Here is a 22,875-nt window from a genome sequence, read left to right on the forward strand (position 1 = left end):
GGGGAGAAGTGATTGGAATGGACATCTCTTTTGGAGTGAAAGGTCTGAATTGCATGGAGTAGACCTCGCAGGGGGAAAGTGACCCTGATCTCTAAATGAGCCTAGCTCAGCCAGCACTCACTGCCCTTGCATTGTTCTTAGCAGTAGAGTCAGAACTGACTCATAGCTGACCCTCCCGTGGGTTTTCAGAGGCGGTAAATCACACTGGAGGAGACTGGCCATCCTACACCCTCTGAGGAGTTAGTGGGTTCGAACCACCTGTCTTAGGGCTGTCTGTGCAACTTCTTACCCTCTAAGGACTGCTGGTTACTAGGAGTGGAAGACGTGGGGAAAGGAGCTTATGTTTGTGGGGGTGTGAAATTTCTGTTAATGATGATGGAATATTAGGGGAAATGATAGGGAGAATAGTGGCATGTTAGGAAAATTCTAATCCACATGCTACATGGTGGCTGTGGAAGTCGTGGTGGTGGCTGATGATCTAATGTGTCTGTTTTCGTCACAGAAGTCCCTGAGTGGCACAAACAGTTAAACACTCTAACCAAAAGGTCAAATCCACCCAGAGGTGCGTCAGAAGACAAGCCTGGCAATCAAAAAAGATCTCCCAACTTTGGAAACACAATGGAGCCTTCTAATCTGCACCTATGGGATCTTGGGAGGCGGTGCTGACACCATAGCAACGACTACCACCTGCATTATCACCACAGTGATTAAGAAATAGTGTTGTTGTTAGGTGCCTTCCAGGCCAGTACGATTTATAGCGACCCTAGCCCTGGCCCTCCCGGTCTCTGACACACTCGAGGCCATTGCAGCCGTCACCGTGTCCATCTATCTGGTTGAGAGTCTTAAGAATGAACGGGATGGGAAAGGCCAGGGTGGGCTTGGCGGAGGGGAGGAGGCCCGGGGTGACAGCCAGTGACACAGAGGGTGTTTTTTTGTTTGTGTGTCTTTGCTCTGCAGAGATCATTGACGAGTACATCAAGGAGAACGGCTTCGGCCTGGAGGGGGCGCCCGCGGGCCTGGGCGAGGGGCTGCCGCGCCTGGTGTCCCGCGGTGCCGCCGCGCTCAGCACCGTGACCTTGGGCCCCACGGCGCCCCCGCCGCCCGTCACGCCGCCGCCCTGGAGCTGCCACCTGGGCCGCCTCCTGCCCGCCGCCCCCGGCCCGGGCCCGCGGCCGCACCTGGTCATCACCGAGCAGCCCAAGCAGCGGGGCATGCGCTTCCGCTACGAGTGCGAGGGCCGCTCGGCCGGCAGCATCCTGGGCGAGAGCAGCACCGAGGCCAGCAAGACGCTGCCGGCCATCGAGGTGGGGCCCGGGCCTGGGGCGGGGAGCAGCAGTCATCCGGGACTGTCATCATCCAGGGAGGGAGCTCGGGTGGCCTAGAGAATCCAGTTGACCTGCCAACCTCGAGGCAGATGGTTCAAATACACTGGGGAGAAAGACAGACACTCTCCTCATGTGCCTTTTACAACCTCTGAAAACCCACTGGAGGGGCAGCTAAGAGTCGATTCTGACCCGGAGGCCGTGAGTTGATAGTTATATGGTCTTTGGGAAAACTATTCGCTTCGGTGGGCATTTGGGGCTGCTAACTGAAAGGTCAGCTGTTCGAATCTGCCAGTCACTCCAGCAGCAGTGTTACAGCCTGGGAAACCGATGAAGGGTCGGAGTTGGCTGGGTGGTGTGGGGGAGTGATTGACCTAAAACTTGGCCGGTTTAAACTGACTCTGCAGTAGTGCAGAAGAAAGGTCTGGCGATCAGCTTACCTAAAGATCACTCCTAGAAATACCCCATGCAATAGACAGGCCTGTTATGAAAGGTGAACTGTAATATCAGGAGGGACTCAGTCCTTAGAACAGTAACAGTAGAAAAGCAAAAGGGCAGCATGTGTCCAGGGATAGAGCTCAGAAAACAGGAACAGGTAGGCTAGATGGATGAATGGAAATGAGAACCACAGGGAGGAAGCAGGAAGAGTGTGGTTACATTGTTGTTGATAGATTACATGGTGGCTGTTATGAGGTCCAGTACCACTCTTAGCGACCCTATGAACCACAGATCTGAACCCTCTCCTTTCTTGTGCCATCTTCACACTTCCTGACACGCTGCAGCCCATAGGCAGTCACTCTGTCAGTTCATCTGGTTGAGGGTCTTCCTCTCTGTGACAGACCCTCTACTTTTCCCAGAATGATGTCCTTCTCCAAGAAGCAGCCTCTCCTAGCAACATGCTCAAAGTTTGTGAGACGAAGCTTTGTCCTCTTTGCCTCCAAGAAGCACTCATACTGCACTTTCTCCAAGACATATTTGTTCTTTTGGCAGTCCGTGGGATATTCAGTACGCTTCTCCAGCACCACAGCTGAAAGACATCGATTCTTCTGTCATCCTTGTTCGTTGTCCAGCTCTCAGATGCATAGCAAATGATTGAAAAGACCATGGCTTGAATCAGGGGCCCCTTAGTCCTCAAACTGACATCATTGCTCCTCAATAATTTGGAAAGGTCCCTGACTGCAGATTTTCCCAGTGCAATACGTCTCCTGATATCCTGACTGCTGGTACCAAGAGTGTTGATTATGAATCCAAGTAAGAGGAAATCATTGACAACCTCAATCTTTTCTCCAGCTATCATGATGTTGCCTCAGTCCAGTGGTAAGAATTTTCGTTTTCTTGATATTGAGATGTGATCCGTATTGAAGGCTGTGTTCCCTCATCTTCTGTAGCAAGTGTTTCAAGTTCCCCTCACTTTGAGCAAGCAAGGTTGTTTCACCTGCGTAACGCAGGTTGTTGATGTGTCTTCTTCCTCTGATCCTGATGCCACATTCCTCTTCATAGAGTCCGGCTTCTCAAATGATTTGTTCTGCACACAGATTGCATAGGGATGGGGACAGGACACAACCGTGATGTACTCTTTTCTTCATTTTAAACCATCTGGTGTTCCCTCACTCTGTGCACACGACAGCCTCTTGGTCTAGATCTAGGTTTCACAAGAGCACAATCAAGTGCCCTGGTATTCCCATTCTTCTCAGTGTCAGCCATAATTTGTTACAAGCCATGCAGTCAAATGTGATTACATGGTAGGGGTTCCAGTCAATGTCACAAAGCAAATTGTGTGGGAAAGGTTGAATGGAAAACCAATTTGCCCTGGAAACTTTCACTCATATCGCGATTTTTTAAAATGTGCGTGTGTATGGCACGAACAGCCAATGCCGAGTCCTGCTGTGTCATAGTTCCATGAGTTGACCTCTATTCCAGGGCAACACGTTTTTGAAAAAAATTTATTCCAGCAAACATGCTGTTGTTAGTTGCTGCCTGACGCAGGCTCACGCTAACCCCCCATCTGCAGGGTAGTCCTGCTCCACCGGGTCTTCAGGCTGTGACCCCTCAGGAAGTTCCCGTTTAACAAGTATTGGCTACGTGCTGCTAACCAGAAGACCAGGCATTCCAGCCCCCCAGCTGCTCTGGAACAATCTGCTTCTGTAAAGATTACCGTCTTGGAAACCCTGTGGGGTTCTTCTACTCTGTCCTATAAGGGTCGCTATGAATTCAGTTTGGGGTTTATAGAAAGTTAAGTTAGAAGACAGCACTTCCCCCAGAATAGTTTCAGGTGTATCTCGCAAGAACAAGACATTTTCCTACAGTGTTTTTGTCAGTTGCTCCTTTCATGGATTGCAAATCCTGGCTAGTTCGGGTGTGTCGAGTAGAACTACTCTTCAGTGGAGTTCTTTTTTATTTTTAAAGTCATATTGTATTGTGTTATCACTAAAGGCCTACAAAGCAGTGTGGATTCCCATTCAACAAGCTCTACACAAATTGTTCACTGATGCTGGTTAGAGTCTCTAAAAGCCATGAATGTTCTCACAATTTCTATTCCGTTTGTTCTGTTTCCATTCATCTAGTTTCCCTGTTCCTGTACCTTCTTATCTTTGTGTGAAAGTCAGTGTCTGCTGTTTTGTGAGGTTCTGTTGAGCCAGTGGCAACTCACAGAGATCCTATGAACGATGTATCTGAACCTGGCGCTCTCCTGCACTGTCCTCACCATCCCCGAAACACTTGACTTTGTTACAATCGCCATGTCAACCCATCTTGTTGAGTGTTTTCCTCTCCTGAGCTGACCCTCCAAGGATGATGTCCTTTTCCAAGGACCGGCCTCTCTTAAAAACATGTTCAAAGTTTGCGAGATGAAGCTTCACCATCCTTGCTTCCAAGGAGCACCCTGGTCGCACTGTCTTCAAGATTGACTTCTTTGCCCTCTCAGCAGTCCATGGGATGTTCATGGGATGTTCAGTGTTTTTCTCCAACACCCCAGCTCAGAGCACTGAATCGTCTTCTGTCATCCTTAGTCATTGTCCCACTTTCAGATGGCGTAGCAAGCAATCGAAAAACCATGACTTAGATCAGGCACATCTTAGTCTCTAAACTGACGTGCTGGTTCTTCAGCACTTTGGAGAGGTCCTTGACAGCACATTTTTCCCAATGTGATACATCTTTTGATTTCTTGATTGCTAGTACCAAGGCCACTAGGTGGCCTAGTAGCAAGACACTGTGCTGCAATCCCAGCGGCATGCGGTTCAAGGCCACCAGCCTCTCTGCAGGAGAAGGGTGGGCAGTCCCCTTCCGTGTGATTAACTGCCTCCGAAAACCTGCCAGAGGGTCAGCTATACAACAACAACAGTCCCAAGGATGTTGGTTGTTGATCCAAGTAAGATGCAATCATTTATAACGTTAGTCTTTTTTCCATCTATCATGATGTTGCCTGTTGGCCCAGGGGTGAAAATGTTAGTGATCGCCTATATTGTGGTTATGTGCTTTTGAGACAAGTACGACTCATAACAACTGTATGAACAACAGATCTGAACCCTCTCCTATCCTGTGCCATCTCCACACTTCCTAACACACTAGAGCCCATTGCAGCAGTCACTGTATCAGTCCACCTGATTGAGGGTCTTCCTTTCCTTCAGTGACCCTCCACTCTTCCCAACACATGTCCCCCTCCAAGGAACATGTCCAAAGTATGTGGGGTGAAGCTTTATCATCTTTGCCTCCAAAGAGCACTCTGGCTGCACCCTTTCCAAGACAGGTTTGTTTGGGTTGTTTTTTTTTTGGCCATCCATGGGGTGTTCAGTGCTCTTCTCCAACACCACAGCTCAAAGGTGTCAATTCTTTTCCTGTCATCCTTATTCATTGTCCAGCTCTCAGATGACTAGCAAGTGAACAGGTCGCCTATAGGTGAGGTTTTTGGTTTGTTCATTTTTCCGAAAGTAGCCTCGTACTTATAGGCGATGGTCATTTGTCTTTTGAGCTAATTTGTTACTAGCTGCAAGGTGACCTCAAGGATTACGTTCCGGTTCAAGGTGCCCCTTTGGGTTTTCAAAGTTTTCAGAAGCAATCACCTGGTCTGTCTTCTGAGGTGCTTCTAGGTGTATTTGAACCATCAACCTTTGAATTAATGACACAACAGAAAAGTAGTTTCAGCCGGGGGCTCCTTATATACAGAGACTTAAAAGTAAGCTGGAGACAGAATGTTTTGACTGGTGTCTTTTCTGAGAACAAGGATATTTTTCTATAGTGGAGAAGCTGTGTAATCACACCACCGTGATCACACTCAAGTATGACCATGTAACATTTACATAAGAATGTTATTTAATATGTAGCCCACATTCTAATTAGCCAAAATGCCCTCTATAACTTTTTTTATTTGCTCTTTCTATTGTTGAAGACAACCCCCCTCAGACATTGACGAGTACAATGTCAACACTGACAGTTCAAGGGCATTGATTACAGCCTTCTGTTTTTAGAACTGTGTCTTGGCGTGTGTAGCCTCGAGTTGGAACTGACCCATAGCTGACCCTCCAGCAGGTTTTCAGAGGCAGTAATCACACGGGAGGAAATTGCCCATCCATCTCCCACAGGGCAGCTGGCAGATTTGAAACATGTGCCTTCAGGATTGCAGCTCAGATTCTTACCACAAGGCCACCAGAGCTCTCTATAGCTGCTTATTATTATTATTAATTTTACTTTGGTCTTTTTACATCATATTTTTGTGAAAGCTTACCTAGCACACTCGATTCCCATCTGACAGTTTCAATGTCAGTTGTTCAGCATGACATAAGTTCCAATTTGTATTCTTTTTTTTTTTTTTTAAATTTTTGTGTGCGTGTACCGTCAAATCAGATCTGACTGGTACTGGAGGAGATTGCCCCTCCTTCCCCTGCAGAGCATCTGGTGGATTCGAACCATGCGCCTCTGGGATTGTAGTTGCAGCTCCTTGCCACTAGGCCACCAGAGCTCCCCTAATTTGTATTCTGTGCCGGTGTTCTCTTCTGTTGCTTTCTGGTGGTTTCATTTCCAAGTACTCTAGTTTCCCTACCCTAGCATTTCTCATCTTTGCCTTCGGTTAATATTGGCTTTTTGGCCTCATATAGATGATTTTTTTTAACAAAGGGTGCACTGCTATTTTGCCAACCTGTTCATTATTTTTTTAATTCATTTTTATTTCTATTTACTCACATACTATCAAATCCAGGTTTCCATGTTTCTTTGAGTCCTCCAGGCTCTGGTCTTCTTTCACCTGGGTCAGCTCTGCAGCTGTGTGTCCAATTTGTGACAAGGACACTTGTGAGGGAGACATAGCTGATGCTTTATAGAAGAGCCTGCATTCTGGTTCTGTCAGTTGTGTCCAGAGCAAATATTTGTTGTTGTTGTTGTTATGTGCTATCAAGTCACCTGAAACTCATAGTGACCCTGTGTACAACACCCCTAAACCCTGCTCTATTCTGTGCCAATCTTATTGTCTCTGACACACCTACTCCCATTAACCCAGTCACTGAGCCAATCCTTCTCATCCAGGGTCTTCCTCTCTCGTGCTGTCCCACCATCCTCCCAAGCATTATGTCCCTCTCCAAGGACTGGTCCTGCCTTGCAACATTTCCGGAGTATGTCAGACGGAGCTTCAGACTCCTTGCCTTCAAGGAGCAGCCTGGTTTCATCCTCTCTAGGATGAATCTCTTCATTCTCTGAGCAGTCCATGGTAGCGTCAACACTCTTCTCCAGCACCACAGTTCAAGGGCATCAATTCTCCTTCTGTCATCGCTAGTCATTGTCCAGCTCTCTGATACACAGCAAGTGAGACAATTTTGGCAAGATGGCCACAGTGTGATGCTGGGGACTTCCCAGGGCCTTACAGTAATGGGACATGTGCTGTCAGGGCGCCCCGCTGTTGCTACCCAGAGCCTGTGTTAAAGCAGTGATCACACTTTGCCTCTCCACGGGAAAGGTCCAGCTTCTGCTGTGTTGTGGCTGGTCAGTAGCTTCCGGTCAGCGCCCGCTCGTGATGCCTGACTTAGCTGTCTCCTCTCGTGGTTCATTTGCTTCAAGTCAGCCGTGATCCACTTCAATCCCATCTAGGACAGAAGGAGGCCCTGCCCGAGCCTGCTCTGTCCTCACAATCTCTGCTCCGCTCCAACCCTTTGTTATGGCCCCTGTGGCCACGTGTCTTGCTGTGGGTCTTCCTCATTTTCACCATCACTGGCCTTTTCCTGGCATGACGTTCTCCTCCAGGGCCTGGCCCTTCCTAACAGCATGAGGCAAGGTTTCATCATCATTGCCGCTAAGGAACACCCTGGCTGCACACATGACGGACTGACAGATGGCTTCCATCTGTGGTCAGTAAGTTAGCTTTGCGGTGAGACTGTGTGTTTTCCCTTCTGGTGGGTTTTTGTTTCTGGTTTGTTTGGTTTTTTTTTTAAGTCTTTTTAAAATTTGCATACTTTGGACTTGCTACCAGGAGGAGCCCATCAGGCTGGTAAATGAGAAGTTTAGGAAGAGGAAGACCCTTGATGGGATACAGGAACTACCCCTGAGTTTATCCTTTCAGAGTTGCAGCTTCCACTGCTGTTAAATGCTGCCTAGTCGACTACAACCCTATGAACAAGAGAGCTGAACTCTGCTCTGTCCGGCAGCCTCGTCCCGATCTCTGCTGTGCTCACGTTCACGGTCATTGCTGAAGGCACTGTGGCAGCCCTCCTGACTGAGGGCCCTCGAACACCCTCTCCTTTCCCCAGCATGATGTCCTTTTCCAAGGATGGGAGCTTACTGACAACATGGCCAGTGTGTTGGTTGTTGTTGTTATGTGCCTTGGACTCGCCTGCGACTCATAGCGACCCTGTGTACAACAGCCCTAAACCTGCCCTATCCTGTGCCAATCTCACCATCTCTGACACACCCACCCCCATTACCCCAGTCACTGAATCAATCCATCTCATCAAGGGTCTTCCTCTCCTGCACTGTCTCACCATCCTCCCAAGCATAACCTCCATCTCCAAGGACTGGTCCTGCCTTGCAATATGTCCAAAGTATGTCACACGAAGCCTCAGAATCCTTGCCTCCAAGGAGCAGCCCAGCTTCACCTTCTCCAGGACAAACCTGTTTCTTCTCTTAGCAGTCCATGGTACACTCAATACTCTTCTCTAGCACCACAGCTCAAAGGCATCAATTCTCCTTCTGTCGTCCCTAGTCATTGTCCAACTCTCTGATGAATAGCAAGTGATTGCAAAGACCATGGCTTGTATCAGGCACACCTTAGTCTCCAAAGTGACATCATTGCTCTTCAGTACTTTAGAGAGGTCTCTAACCACAGACTTTCCCAATTCAGTATGTCTTTTAATTTCCTGGCTGCTGGTGCCAAGACTGTTGACTGTGGAGCCAAGTAAACTAAAGCTGTTAACAATCTCAATGGCCGGTGTACGTGGGGCCAAGTTTCACCAGCCTCATCTGAAAGGCGCGCTTCTGGCTGCATTTCCTCCAAAACCAACTTGTTTGTCCGTCTGCAGTAGAGGCTGTGCTCTTCACCAATGACACAATTCAACGGCATCAGCTTTCCTTTAGAGGGCGCTCTGGTGGCAAAGTGGGTAAGGAGTTTCACTGCCATTGCAAAGGCAGGTGGATTAAAAAATCCACACGCAGTTCCACAGGACAAAAATGGGCAATCTTCTTTTTTAAAAAAAATGGGCAGTCTTCTCTCGTGGGATTTATAGTCTCTGAAAACCCACTGGAGGATCAGCTACGAGTTGCTTCCACCTTGATGGCACACAACCACAATTCTTCTTCAGTCTTCCGAATTCATTGTCCAACTTTGACATGCATAGGAGGTGAGTGAAAATAGCATGGCTTAGGTCAGGCCCACCTTTGTCCTCAAGGTGACACCTTGGCTCTTTCACACTTTAAAGAGGTCCTTGGTGGTAGATTTGTCCAACAGAATTTACTGTTGGAATTCTGACCACGGCTTCCACAGGCGTTGTTTGTGGGCCAGTCAAATGAAATGAAGCCTTTGGAAATGTCAGTCTTTTGCCATTTATCACGTATTCGACAATGACTGTTAACAGGGTAGCAAACCTTTAACAGTGTTAACCTTTAGAAAGAGACATGCTGGGAAAGGTAACAGAAAGAGAGAAAGACCACCCCCCCACCACCCCAAGATTGAGTGGCTCAGTGCTGGTGAGGATAGGGTGCAGGGGAGATTGTGGGAGTGGGATGGGAAAGGCCAGGGTTTGGTTCTGGTGGTGGTGAGGTTGCGATGAGTTGGACCCCGCTAGATGGCTTTTAACAACAACAAAATCGATGTAATATGACATTTGTCCTTCTACCCCCAGTTCCGTGGCGTTAATTGCACTCACAGTGTGGTACAGCCTTCCCTGCCGTCTATGTCTAACACTTTGCCCTCGCTCCAAACAGAATGTCTATGCTTGTTATGCAATCGGCTCCCCTTTGTGCTCCTTCACTGGTGACTTCTAATCTATGGCTGGTCTCTCTGACTTTGCCTCATCGAGATATTTCTCCTGTGAGGATGGTGAACCTTCATCTCACTTCCTTTGGCCATATTTTCAGGAGGAACCTGTCCTTACAGAGAGACATCATTTTGGGAGAGGTTAGTGAAGGTCAGAAAAGTAGAGGAAGATCCCCACTGGGCTAGTTCAATGTGGCGTGACCACTGTGGGCTTGCACAGGACAGAGATGGGGCAGCGTTCAGATCTGTCCTTCACAGGCCTCTGTGAGGCAAAGTCGACAGCACCTAACAGCAACAACCACAGGTATTTCATCTTAAGTGGAGTCATACAACATTTATCCTTTCGTGTCTGGCTGGCAAAGGAGCCTTGGTAGTGTGGTGGGTAATGTATCAGGCTGTTAACTGAAAGATCAGCAGTTCAAAGCCACCAGTTGCCCCATGGGAGAAAGGCAGGCAGTCTCTTCTTATAAAGATTATGGCCTCAGGACCCTGGTGGAGGATCACTTCAGGTCAGAATCCTCTGAGCAGTAGAGAGCTCTTGAGAATATTCCACGGGGGCCCTGGCGGTGCTGTGTGTTTGTGTGTGTTGTTGTGCTGCTAACTGAAAGGTCAGCAGTTCAAACCCATGGCTCTGTGATCTGCTTCCCCAAATGAGGATTTACAGCCTCAGAAACTCAAAGGGCCAGTTCTACGCTGTCCCCATAGTCGGAACGGACTCAATGGCTGTGGGTTTGGTGCAGTGCTCCCTACACATAGGTATCATAAAGCCTCACCCACAGACAGGAGCCATGGTGGTGCAGTGACCACAGAATCTGGCTGCTAGCCACAGGGTCAGCTGTTCAAACCCACCAGCCGCTCTCCAGGAGAAAGACGAGGCAGCGGCTTCTGTAAAGAGTTACAGCCTAGAAGCCCCAGGGAGCACTTGGACCCTGTCCGTCAGGGTCACTGTGAGAATCTATTTGATATCTGTGGTTGTTGTTAGATGCCTCAGGGACCGTATAACAACAGAGCAGCCCGGTCCTGTGCCATCCTCCCATCTCTGACACCCCCAGCCCACTGCCGCAGCCACTGTGTCAATCCTGGGTCTCCCTTTATTGAGCCATTCCTCTTGTTTCTGCCTTTTTCCTCTTGTAAAGCGTGTTGTAATGCACTTTCCTCCTTGTAGCTTAGGGTTGCCTTCAAGTTGATTCCGATGCGGGGGACTCCACGTGTACAGAGCAGAGCTGCCAGACCGGATTTTCAGGGCTGTGACCTCCCTCAGAAGCAGATCACCAGGCCTGGTTTTGGAGTTACTTCTCAGCGGATTTGAATCACCAGCCTTTTGGCTAATAGTCGAGCGGGTTAACCGTTTGTGCCACTCAGGGACTCCCACTGGTTGTACATTTTAATGATTGTGATCTGAGTGAAAATTTGCAAGGCAAATTGCCTTTTTGTTTTGTTAGTGCCTTAAAAAAGTCCTTGACAACAGATTTGACTAAGGCAAAGTCTTTTGATTTCTTTTTTTTCAATTTTTTATTTTACTATTTTGTGTGTGTACCATCAAATTGGATCTGACTGGTACAGGAAGAAATTGCCCCTTCTTCTCCAGCAGAGCATCTGGTGGATTCGAACCACAGACCTCTGAGATTGCAGGGCAGATTCTTACCACTAGGCCACCAGAGCTCCCTGTCTTTTGATTTCTTAACTCCTGTTCCCATAGGTGTTAGTTGTGGATCCAGATAAAATGGAATCATTGAGAATGTCAAGATCTGTTTCAGGCAGTTGCCAGTTGGCCCAGTTGTGGTGATTTCTGGTGTTTGGAGTGAAGGTGTACACATAAGACATGGAAGAAGACCGTGTATTTGGATGTAAATCCTGGGCAGGCTCCCAGCAGGAGGCAGGGACTGGCAAAGATAATGTTATCATGTGCTGTTGAGTCCAGATCTGGCCCATAGCTGACCCACCAGCAGATTTCCAGAGGCAGTAAATCACAGCGGAGTTGACTGCCCGTGTTTCTTCTGCAGAACGGCTGGTGGATTCGAACCATGTAACTTTGGGGTGGCAGGGCAACCTCTTACCACTAATAGACTCCTCCTAATAACGGTCACAAGCGCAGCCTGACCTGGAGGACTAGACCTGGCTGGCACCCCACTCTGAGTTCTCATCAATGATGAGATTTTCCAAAGCGTTGAGCATCTCTTGTTCTATGTCAAGTCCATTTTCCCCTTCAAGTAACAAAGTGGTGGCAGTCCTCCCACATTCATTGGGTGTTAGAATTGAGGGGAAAGTACTGCATTGTCTCTGTAAACTGGACCTTCCACGGTTTCCAGCTCTGCTGTTTCAAAACAGGTTGATCGTTTTAGTTTTAAGCACTCGCTCAGAAGTCTTTCTGGACAAAGGCTGGCTGTGTGCAGCTGCTTCTGGTGTCGTGAGCTGTCCACCATCTCCTTCTGCTGTGGGTCCCCACCACGGTGTCAATGAAAAAGAAACCAGGTGCCGTAGAAGAGTTGATCACCTCCTGATGATCCTGTGTGTGCGTCAGAGTAGCACTGGGCTTCATAGGGTTTTCAGTGGCTGATTTTTAAAGAGAAGATCACCAGGCCTTTGTTACAAGGTGCCCTTGGGTGGACTCATCCCTTTGACCTTCTAGTTAGCTGCTGAGGGCTCTCTTTGCACAGGGGACCCTGTGTTAACCAAAGCTGCTGTTAGTTGATTCCAGCTCATGGTGACCCCATGTGTCCCAAAGCAGAGTTGGCCCATAGCATTTTCCCGTCCTTAAATTTAGTGAAAGTTTACAAAACAAATTGATTTCTCATCAACCATTCATATACGTTTTTATTTTATAACAATTGTGATATCAACAGTGTAACTGCACTCTTCCTATTTCTGCCTAGTGATTCTCATTTCCACTAATCCTTCTAGCCTGCACTTTCCTGCCTCCAGGGCTTTATCTTTGGGCAAATGCTGTTCTTTTGACCTTGTATGGTTGGTTAATCCAAGGCGCGAGCTCCTCCCTGGTATTATTTCCTGATAGAGCGGTCTGTTGTTTGACTGGAACTTGAGCAACAGGGGTGAAATTTATTCCAGGTTTGAAGGGTGACTAATGGCCTTGCGTCTTGGGGATCCCCTTCTCTATCAGAGAGGTTAGAAGAGGCCATGGTACTAGGGATATTATAGCTAATATTAGATGGATCTTAGCTGAAAGCAGGGAGTACCAGAGGAATGTCTGTGTTTCATTGACTGTCCAAAGGCATTTGACTGTGTGGACCACAACAAACTGTGACTGACTCTGAGAAGAATGAGAATCCCAAAACACTTGATTGTGCTTATGTGAAACCTATACTTGGGCCAGGAGGCAGTCATAAGAACAGAGTAGGAAAACACTGCATGGTTCAAAATTGGGAAGGGTGTATGCCACGGATGTGTCCTATCTCCATACCTTTTCAACCTATAAGCAGAACAGATTATCTAAGGGGCTGGGCTCTATTAGGAGAAATGTGGCATTAGGGCTAGAAGTAGAATCATCAAAAATCTGTGTTATGCAGATTACACAACTTTGCTTGCTGAAACTGAGGGGGACATGAAGCGCTTGCTGCATAAGTTTAAGGACTACAGTCTTCAATATGGATTGAAGCTCAGTATCAAGAAAACAGATTCTTACCACTGGGCTGATTGGCAGCATCATGATGGATGGTGAAGAGATTGAGATTATTCACAGCTTTAGTTTTTGCTTGCCTCCACAATCAACACTCTTGGCACCAGCATCCAGGAAATTAAAAAGATTAATTACATTGGGGAAAGTCTGCTGTCAGAGACCTCTCCAAAATACTGAAGAGCAACGATATCAGTCTGGTAATTAAGGTGTACCTGAGACAGGTCATGGGTTTTGCTGTTAATTGTTATGCATCAGAAGTCTTGACAATGACTAGGGATGATAGAAGGAGAATTGATGCCTTTTAGCTGGGGTGCTGGAGTCGAGTATTGAATATACCATGGACTGCTAGGAGAATGAACAGGTTCAGCCTAGAGAGGATGAAACCAAGCTGCTCCTTGGAGGCAAGGATTCTTTTTTTTTTTAAGGCAAGGATTCTGAAGCTGCATCTGACATACTTTGGGCATGTTGCAAGGAGGGACCAGTCCTTGGAGAGGGATGTCATGCTTGGGAGGATGGAGGGACAGTGCAGGGCAGGAAGAGCCTAGATGAGATGGATTGATCTAGTGACTGGGGTAACAGGGATAGGTGTGTCAGATTGGCACAGGGTAGAGCAGGATTTAGGGCTGCTGTACATAGGGTCGCTGTGAGTCACAGGTGACTCGACAGCACATACCAACAACATTGGACCAGTAAGCCTGGCTTTGGTATGTTTTTCTTTTTAAGTTTTGTTCCATACCAGACTCCGTTCTATCAGGACCTTCTAATGTGATCCTGTGGAGAGTGGTCAGCGATGGCAGCCAGACACTCTCGAGGTCCTCTGGCCTCAGTGTTGTGGAAGTTGAGGTTCATTTGCTCTATTAGACCTTCAGTTGTTTCCGTGCACCTTTGCTTTCCCCCCTCTTTATCCTGGACAAGCAGGGAACAATAGTTGTACCTTACTTAGATGGCTGCTTGCAAGCTTTTAAGACTCACACCTCTACTCATAGGGCATAGAATCATGTCTTTGTGAACTTCTCCACAAGATTACCTGATGGTCATCTTAATGGAGGGAGCTCCGGTGGTGCAAGAGTTAAATGAAAGGTTGGCAGTTCAAGCCCATCCTGTGGCTCTTCAGAAGAAAGGCGTGGCTGGAAGGATTAGTGGAAATGAGAATCACAGGGAAAATAGGAAGGGTGCGGTTACATGGTGGGTAGCGTACTTGCTATAAAACAAAAATGTGCATGAATAGTTGCATGCATAATCAATTTCCTTTGTAGACATTCCCTAAACATTCAATAGATTTAAGGTAATCAGCTTCTGTAAAGGTTACAGTCAAGAAAACCCTGTGGTGTAGTTCTGTTCGGCCACATAGGATGGCTGAGTAGAAATAAGCTCAGAGACACCCAGCACCAACAACAATTTCAACATTAGCATGGTCCGCAGGCCTTTGCTTCTACCGTGCCAATGGGTGGAATTGATCATCCAACCTTCTTGTTAGCTTTAGAACAGGCTCTGTCTATACAAGCAAAGCACTTAGTGACACCCAAAATCAACCCAATATTCCACGTGGCCACGAGAGGGCAGCACACACCCGCTTTGACTCATCGGCGACTTGGGTTTTTAAAGGCATTTCCTCATAGTGCCTGTGGCGCGGTGATTAAGGGTGATTAAGTGTTTAGTGGCTAAGCAGACGAGCCAAGTGGTAGAGCGCAGGTGTGTCTGGCAAAAGGTCAGCAGTTCAAATTTATCAGTGGCTCCTCAGGAGGGGAAAAAATCACTTAAAAGATTGATAGTTTGTGATTTATTTTTTAGTTCGTGATTTCTTAATGTTAAATGCTTTATTTAAGATAGTGTTCTTGGCTGAAAATATTTTCACGGAATAAAACAATTTTTCCAATGGTAAAAAAAAAAGATTGATAGTTTGGGAAACTAGTATTCTTTCCTTTTATGATTTAGTCTGTTATTTGGCTTAGAGGAGACCTCAGGGTAGCTTTATGGAATATCTCAGGGCAGTAGCCCATGGCAGGAGTCCTCTAGCTTCAACAGGTCCAGTAAATCTGGGCTTTTTAAAAATATTAATTCTGGCATCCAGTTCCCAAATCAATAAGACAGTTAATTTAATTACCATTGGAAAATGCTTGTCATTTTCCTGTAGCATCTGGTCCCCACTGGATCCTTTTCATTTCCTTCACCTGCTCCCCCCACCAACCAATTTCTGCAGCTCTGCAACTGCATCCCTGCCCATCCTCACCCTTATGCCCCCAACCCTCACCTCCTTGTACCCCCAATATGTTTTTTCCCAATTAAAAAAATATTAATTCTGTGAGCAGTGACTAACGATCCCATAAGAAGACGCCTTTGAATTGTGGGCTTGGAGAAGAGTACTTACTGAATATTGACTGCCAAACAACAAACAAGTCTGTCTTGGAGGAATAGTAGCCTTCGAGGCTGGGAAGGTGGTAAACTTGGCCTTACATACTTGGGGTGTGCTGTCAGAAGGGCCAGTTCTTGGAAAAGTGCATCATCCAGGGCCTGGTAGAGGGTCAGAGGAAGAGAGAAAGACTTCCAACGAGACGGGCTGACACAGTGATTGTAATAGAGAACTCGAGCCTGTCAGAGATGGTGAGGAGAGAACCGGATCGGACAGGGCTCAGATCTGTTGTTCATAGGCTTGCTATTATGAGTCATAGTGGGCTTACTGGCACGTAAAGACAATATCGAGCTCTGGTGGCCTAGTGGCAAGAAGCTGCCCCGCAATCCCACAGGCCCACGGTTCGAGGCCACCAGCTGCTCTGCAGGAGAAGGACGGGCAGTCTCCTCTCGAGTGATTAACTGCCTCTGAAAGACTGCTGGAGGGTCAGCTGTGAGTTGGTTCTGACTCGACGGTACACAACAACAAGGTTAAAAAGGAGGCAGTTGGGTCCCACCAGCCGATTAGCAGGAGAAAGAGGAAGCGGTTTGCTGCCGTGGAGGTTACAGCTTTGGAAACTCTACAGGGCAATTCTGCTCAGCCCCACGGGGTTGCTGTGCGTCGAAATGAATTCATTGACAAAGGGATGTTTCTGGGTTTGAGTTTGATCATTTGGTTCAGATGGTGCCCACCACATGTGTTCCCTGTGAAGGGTCCTCCTCTCCTTGTAATTAGTGAACTATCTGTAGGGCCCTACTTACGGGTCCAGTGGCCAAAGAAAGGGTTTCTATAAGAAAGGGTCTCTATAGCAAACATGGCTGCAGGCACCAGCAAGAAGCCTTAGGAGGAGAGTCTGAATATTTTCTTTTTATCCGTTTTGATTTGAGTAAAAGGGTAGCAATGCAAATTGGGGTCCCATTCAACCATCCATGCACATTTTTGTTTTCTGACATTAATTGCAGTACTCACAATGTAACTGTACTCTTCCTGCTCCCTCCCTGTGATTCTCATGTCCACTAATCCTGCTACTCTATTCTTTCACATCTCAAGGGTTTTATTGTTGGGCAAATGCTGCTCTTTTGGCCCTTATGTGGTTGGTTGGTCTGAGAAATGGTCATGCTGTAGGTCTGTCAATTGTTTGGCTAAAAGTTAAATGGCAGGGGTGAATTATTTCAAAGTTCAAAGAGTGACTAAAGGCCACAGTCTTGAGGGTTCCATCAGTCTCTGTCAGACCAGTAAACCTGATCCTTTTTATGCTTTTGAGTTTTGTTCCATATTTTATCCAACTCTGTCCAGGATCTACCGTGACCCCTTGGTGAGTGGTCAGCTGGACACCATCTACTTCTTCTGGCCTCCGGGTCATGGAAGTTGAGGTTTTATTGTGGTCCATTGGACCTTTGGCCTAATTGTGTCGATAAAATTTTGCTTTGATTTCTTCTCGTTTGCTTTGGGTGGGAGGGACCCGTAGCTGCACCAGAGATGGCTGCTCACAGCGTTTCAGACCCCAGTCACTACTCACCATGTAGGATGTGGACCGTCTGTCTTGGGCCAGTGGACCCTGACGTCTCCCAGAGGCTCAGGATCCTGCTGTGTGGCTGAAATTTGTCGTCCCGGCTCATGATATCCCCCACGCACAGTGGAATAAAACACAAAGATGGGACCAGTACTTTGCACTCACCTGGCAACCACAAGGTTAGCAGTTCAAACCCACCCACTTCTGTTTCAGAAGAAACAGGATCTGCTAACTAACGATCCCGAAAGCCTGGTTGCACTCAGTGACACGCGGGGTCTCCACTGTCACCCGAACTGCAAAGCAGGGTCCCTGGGCACGAAGCTGTCCCATCCTGGCTGGGGAGGAGATCATGTGGCGCACAGTATCATAGACTAGATTGCCAGGCTTTCTTCCAAGTTCATCTCAGTCTTGAAGTTCTGCTCAAGTATCGCATAAACACACAAGCGCCATGGACAGACAGGCGGAAGCTGTGCAGGAGGTGTGTTGACCGGGACTCGAACTTGGATCTCCTCCATGCCGTTGGTGAGCGCCATCTAGCGACCCTATGCGCATCTACATCATCCTCACCGTCTCTGATCTGCCCAAGCCCGTCTTTGAGTCACTGTGTAATCCCATCCTCTCTTTCCTTGACTTTTCCAGCCTGGATGTCTTTTTCTAAAGATCAACCCCTCCCTAACAGCACGCCCAGAGTGTGCGAGATGAAGTTTCCCCATCTTTGCCTCTAAGGGGTTGCACATTCTCCAAGACAGTCCATGTTGTTGTTACTGAGACAGAACCGACGCATAGCTGATCCTTCAGTGAGTTTTCAGAGGCAATAAATTGTACGGGAGGAGATTATTAATCTTTCTTCCATGGAGCAGCGGGTGGATTCGAACACTGCCTTCAGGATGGCAGGGCAACTCCTTACCACTAAGCTACCAGAGCTCTTAGCAGCCCAGTGGACATTCAACAGTCTTCACCAACACCATGTTCAAGGGCATTGATTCTTCTTCGGTCTTCTTTAGTCACTGGCCAGCCTTCACTATTGAGACTATTGTGGCTTGGACCAGGCTCACCTTAGTATTTAAACAGGCATCCCTGCCCTTTTGCACGCTAAAGGTGTCCCTGATGGCAGATCCACCCAAAGCAATATGTCTTTAGGTTTCTTGACTGCTGCTACCACAGGTATAGATTATAGATCCAAGTAAAACAAAATTCTTAACAACTTTGATCCCTGCTTGGAAGGCAAGGATTCTGCCCCTGAACCCCAGCTTCCCCCATTTAAGGTCTTACCCCCCCAAACCCACTGCCACGGAATTGACCCTCACTCATGACTCACTTGAGTTACTCAAATGTCCTGCTGTTGAGTCGAGTCTGACTCCTAGCGACTGACCCTCCATTGGGTCTCCGAGGCTGTAAGCCTTCAAGCGAGGAGACTGCCTGCCTTATCTGTGAGGGATCACAGAGCAGCTGGTGGGACTCGAACCCCTGACCTTTTGGTAAGACAAGTGGCACACAGCACAGTATGTCACCAGAGCTCCATCTCTTATGTAATGATGCTTGCAGTGACTCCACTGTCATGTTCTGGTGGAGGATAGGGGAGAGGAGGGTGCAGGCGTCCACCTAGGACCCCTCCACCCCCAGATGGCACCGTCTCCCTGCAGCTCCGGGATTGCAGTGGGCTGCGGGAGGTGGAGGTGACCGCGTGCCTGGTGTGGAAGGACTGGCCCCACCGAGTCCACCCGCACAGCCTTGTGGGGAAAGACTGCACCGATGGCGTCTGCAGGGTGCGGCTCCGGCCTCATGTCAGCCCCCGACACAGGTACCAGCCTGACCCCGGCCCCTGGTCCCCCACCTCTGGTCCTGGGCATCATAAGACACTGGGGCTCACCAGGGCAAACCTCAGGGAGGGGTTGGAACGGGCCACTGCACTTCCTAGCTGGGGAAACTGAGGCCTGGGAGGGGGCGGGAGATCTTGGGATCCAAGTTGTTCCATACCCAGAACCCCACCACACGCACATATGTGTGCCCATTTCTCAGAGGAGGAAATGGAGGCTGAGAGAAGCTTAGAGCCATTCTCAAAAGGAGCAGCTTCAAAAGCCTTTCTCAGCGTGTGCCTGTTGCAAGGCAATCTTCTAACTAAGATAAACTGGTATCACTTAAGCTAATTCTGGTGGCCTAATGGAGAAAGAGTTGCGCTGTCAACTCAAAGGCAAGTGGTTCAAATGCACCAGCTGCACCAAAGGAGAGAGGTGGGTGGTCTCCTCCCGTGTGATTTACAGCTTCTGAAAACCTGCCAGAGGGTCTGCTCTGAGTCTGCTCTCACTTGATACCAGTGAAGTGAGCTGAGTTGAGGGGGGTCATTTAAAGGAGCCCCAGTGGTGCCGTGCATTGTGTGTGTAGCTGCTAACTGAAAGGTTGGCAGTTCTAACTCCCCAGGCACTGGAAAGGTCACTGGGAGTCAGATTCAATGGCTTTGGGCTGGTTCTGGTTTGGTATCACTTAACAACCCAAAACCACATGCTCTGTTTTTCCTGTTAAATTTTTCCAAGGGAGCGACTTCATGTCGTGTCAATTATGTAACAAGATGATCTTATAAAAATACCTTCCTGACATTTGGACTATAAATAGGAGACCGAAGCAAATGCATTTCTTAGCATAAAAAAGTGAAATAAGCAAAGCCACTGTTGGCAGGTAGCTTCAGCCTCCCAGTGACCCTACTCAGTGCAGCAGAACTGCCCACAGGCAGGAAGACTGTTTCCAAGGCTGGAATTCTTACAGGAGCAGACCGCCTCTTCCTTCTCCCACAGAGCACCCAGTGGATCCAAACCCTCGACCTTCCCATCTTTCAGCTAGCAGCAAAACTCTTCCCCCCATGCTCCCAGGGCTTCCTTATGTTACCCCAGTTTACCTTCATGTTGTGTACCAAGTCAGAACTAACCCATAGCTCGCCTTCCCCAGTGTTACTAAGGCTGTAAATCGCAGGGGAGGAGATTCCCCATCTGTTTCGGGCAGATTTGAACTGTGTACCTTTGGGTTGGCAGTGCAGCTCCTTACCACTGGGCCACCAGAGCTCCCCATCATCATGAGAGGATCATATTTCAACAAACCCACAGGCAGCAGCTCCAACTCCCAGTGACCCTCTCGGCTCTCCGAGGCTGGGCATCCTCGCTGCGAGCAGCTGGTCGGTTTGAACCTCCGACCTCTGGTTAGCAGCCTAATGCATAACCCACTGCACCACCAGATCTCCTATTTTTGTAATTTACGGGTTTTTTTAATAGAAAAAGTAGTTTTCTTTCATATGCATGAATGGAGGAGACAGAGCATATGAGCTTCCCAAATCCGTCTGTCATACAAATTTTCAGTTTGAGAAAGGAATACTTGATGCACTTGAGGGGTTCGACCTTCCCAGACCTGGGGTTGTCTCTAAGCCTGTGAATCCTCAGGCATTTGTGGCTGGAGTCCTCCTGCTGGTCAGTGGTCCATTTGTCCCTCACAGTGTTCTTGTCTGTCCCCGCCACCCTGAACCCTCCCACTCCTCAGCTTCAACAACCTGGGCATCCAGTGTGTGAGGAAGAAGGAGATCGAGGCCGCCATCGAGCGCAAGATCCAGCTGGGCATCGACCCTTACAATGGTGAGCCCCACGTGACCTGTCCCCGTGCCCGCCAAACCCCGCTCCTCAGCCCCAACCCCAGTGTGGGCCCGCCTCTCAACCTCCACCCCAGTGTGGCCCCGCCCCTCGGTCTCCACCCCACATGGCCCCGCCCACTCTGCCCCCACCCCAGCGTGGCCCCACCTCTCAGCCTCCACCCCAGCGTGGCCCCCGCTCACTCGGCCTCCACCCGTCTCACCCACAGCTGGGTCATTAAAGAACCACCAGGAGGTGGACATGAACGTTGTCAGGATCTGCTTCCAGGCCTCGTATCGAGACCAGCAGGGCCAAATGCGCCGGATGGACCCTGTGCTCTCCGAGCCTGTCTATGACAAGAGTGAGTTAAGGGTGCTGTGCCCTTTCGGATGGGTCCTCACGGTGGATACAAGGGACGTAAATGGGTCTAGAGTCAGTTATTTTTATCTCGATGCTAGGAGTGATTCAGCTACTCAAGGGTATCAGTTGCTGTGTGCTTCTGTGGCCTTTCCCTCCCACTTGTGAGGTGGCTGCCACTGCTCCGGACATCACATCTGTGTTCAAGACGTGAGTTGAGTTGTTATTAGGTATCACCAAGTCAATTACGACTCATAGCGACCTTATGAATAACACATCTGAACCTGTCCTGTCCTGTGCCATCCTCATCATCTCTGACACAGTTAAGCCTATGGTTGCAATCACTATGTCAGTCCATCTGGTTGAGGGTCTTTATATCTTTCACCGACCCTCTACCTTTCTAAGCATGTTGTTCCTCTCCAAGGAACAGCCCCTTCTAACAACATGCCCTAAGTATGGGAAATGAAGCTTTGTCATCTTTGCCTCCAAGGAGCGCACTCTGGCCGTAAGACATATGTTTGTTCATTTCTCCAAGACACATGTTTGTTCTTTTGGCAATCCGTGGGATATTCAATACTCTTCTCCAACACTGTGCCTCAAGGGCATCAGTTCTTCTGTCATCCTTTTTCATTGTCCAGCTCTCAGATGCATCACAAGTGATCAAAACCCCCATGATTCAGGCTCTTACTGGCCTTCAAACTAATATTGCTCTTCACTAGTTTGATGAGGTCCCTGGCTACAGACTTTCCCAGTGTAATACATCTCCTGGCTTTTAGTTCCAAGGGTGTTGATTGTGGATCAAAGTAAGATGAAGTTGTTGATAATGTCAGGCTTTTCTTCATCTGTCATCATGTTGCCTGTTGACCCAGTGAACATTTTTTTTGTTTTCTTTTTTTTTTTTTTTTTTTTTTTTTACAGGAAAAGGCTTTATTTGCAAGGAGGGGACTCAGTCGAACAAGCCAAAGCCCATTTTTTTGTTTTCTTGATGTTGAGATGTAATCTATATTGAAGGCTGTCTTCTTTGATCTTCTGCAGCGAAGACATTTCAAGTCCCCCTCCATTTCAGCAAGCAAGGTTGTGTCATCTGCATAACACAGGTTGTTGAAATATTTTAGGACATACCATAGGATCAAGAGCCAATGGTAATGAAGGAAGAAGTTGAAGCTGCACTAAAAGCATTGGCAACAAATAAGGCCCCAGGGATCAATGGGTTACTAACTGACATGTTTCACCTAACAGATGCAACCCTGGATGTGCTCACCATCCATCTATGCCAGGAAATTTGGAAGACAGTTACCTGGCCAGCTAACTGAACGAGACCCATATTTGTTTCCACTCCCAAGAAAGGTGATCCAGTAGAATGTGGAAATCATTAAACAATATCATTGATATCTGTTTGTTGAAATATATCAATTATATTTTTAATATATCAATTAAGCTTTAGTTTGCTTGGCTCCACAATCAACCCTCTTGGCATTCACAGTCAGGAAATTAAAAGACATATGGCATTGCAAAAGTCTGCTGTCAGAGAGCTCTCCAAAGTACTGAATAGCAACGATGTCAGCCTGGAGACTAAGGTGTGCCTGATGCAAGCAATGGTCTT

At 48.0% G+C, this 22,875-nt stretch overlaps 1 protein-coding gene across 1 annotated transcript in view; it reads left to right on the top strand.

Annotated features, from left to right (window-relative positions):
• Positions 1-22,875, top strand: part of RELB (v-rel avian reticuloendotheliosis viral oncogene homolog B) — a gene marked incomplete at its 5' end in the record, with an annotated part of 64,200 nt that overhangs the window by 5,819 nt on the left and 35,506 nt on the right. Inside the window, 4 exons of the mRNA XM_006901263.1 lie at positions 958-1,304; positions 18,951-19,108; positions 20,830-20,921; positions 21,145-21,276. Of these exons, the coding sequence (XP_006901325.1) occupies positions 958-1,304; positions 18,951-19,108; positions 20,830-20,921; positions 21,145-21,276 (729 nt within the window). The remainder of the gene's footprint in view (positions 1-957; positions 1,305-18,950; positions 19,109-20,829; positions 20,922-21,144; positions 21,277-22,875) is intronic.

The sequence above is a fragment of the Elephantulus edwardii genome, unplaced genomic scaffold (assembly GCF_000299155.1).
Source record: "Elephantulus edwardii isolate Elephantulus edwardi_28Jun2011 unplaced genomic scaffold, EleEdw1.0 scaffold00315, whole genome shotgun sequence".
Lineage (NCBI taxonomy): Eukaryota > Metazoa > Chordata > Mammalia > Macroscelidea > Macroscelididae > Elephantulus > Elephantulus edwardii.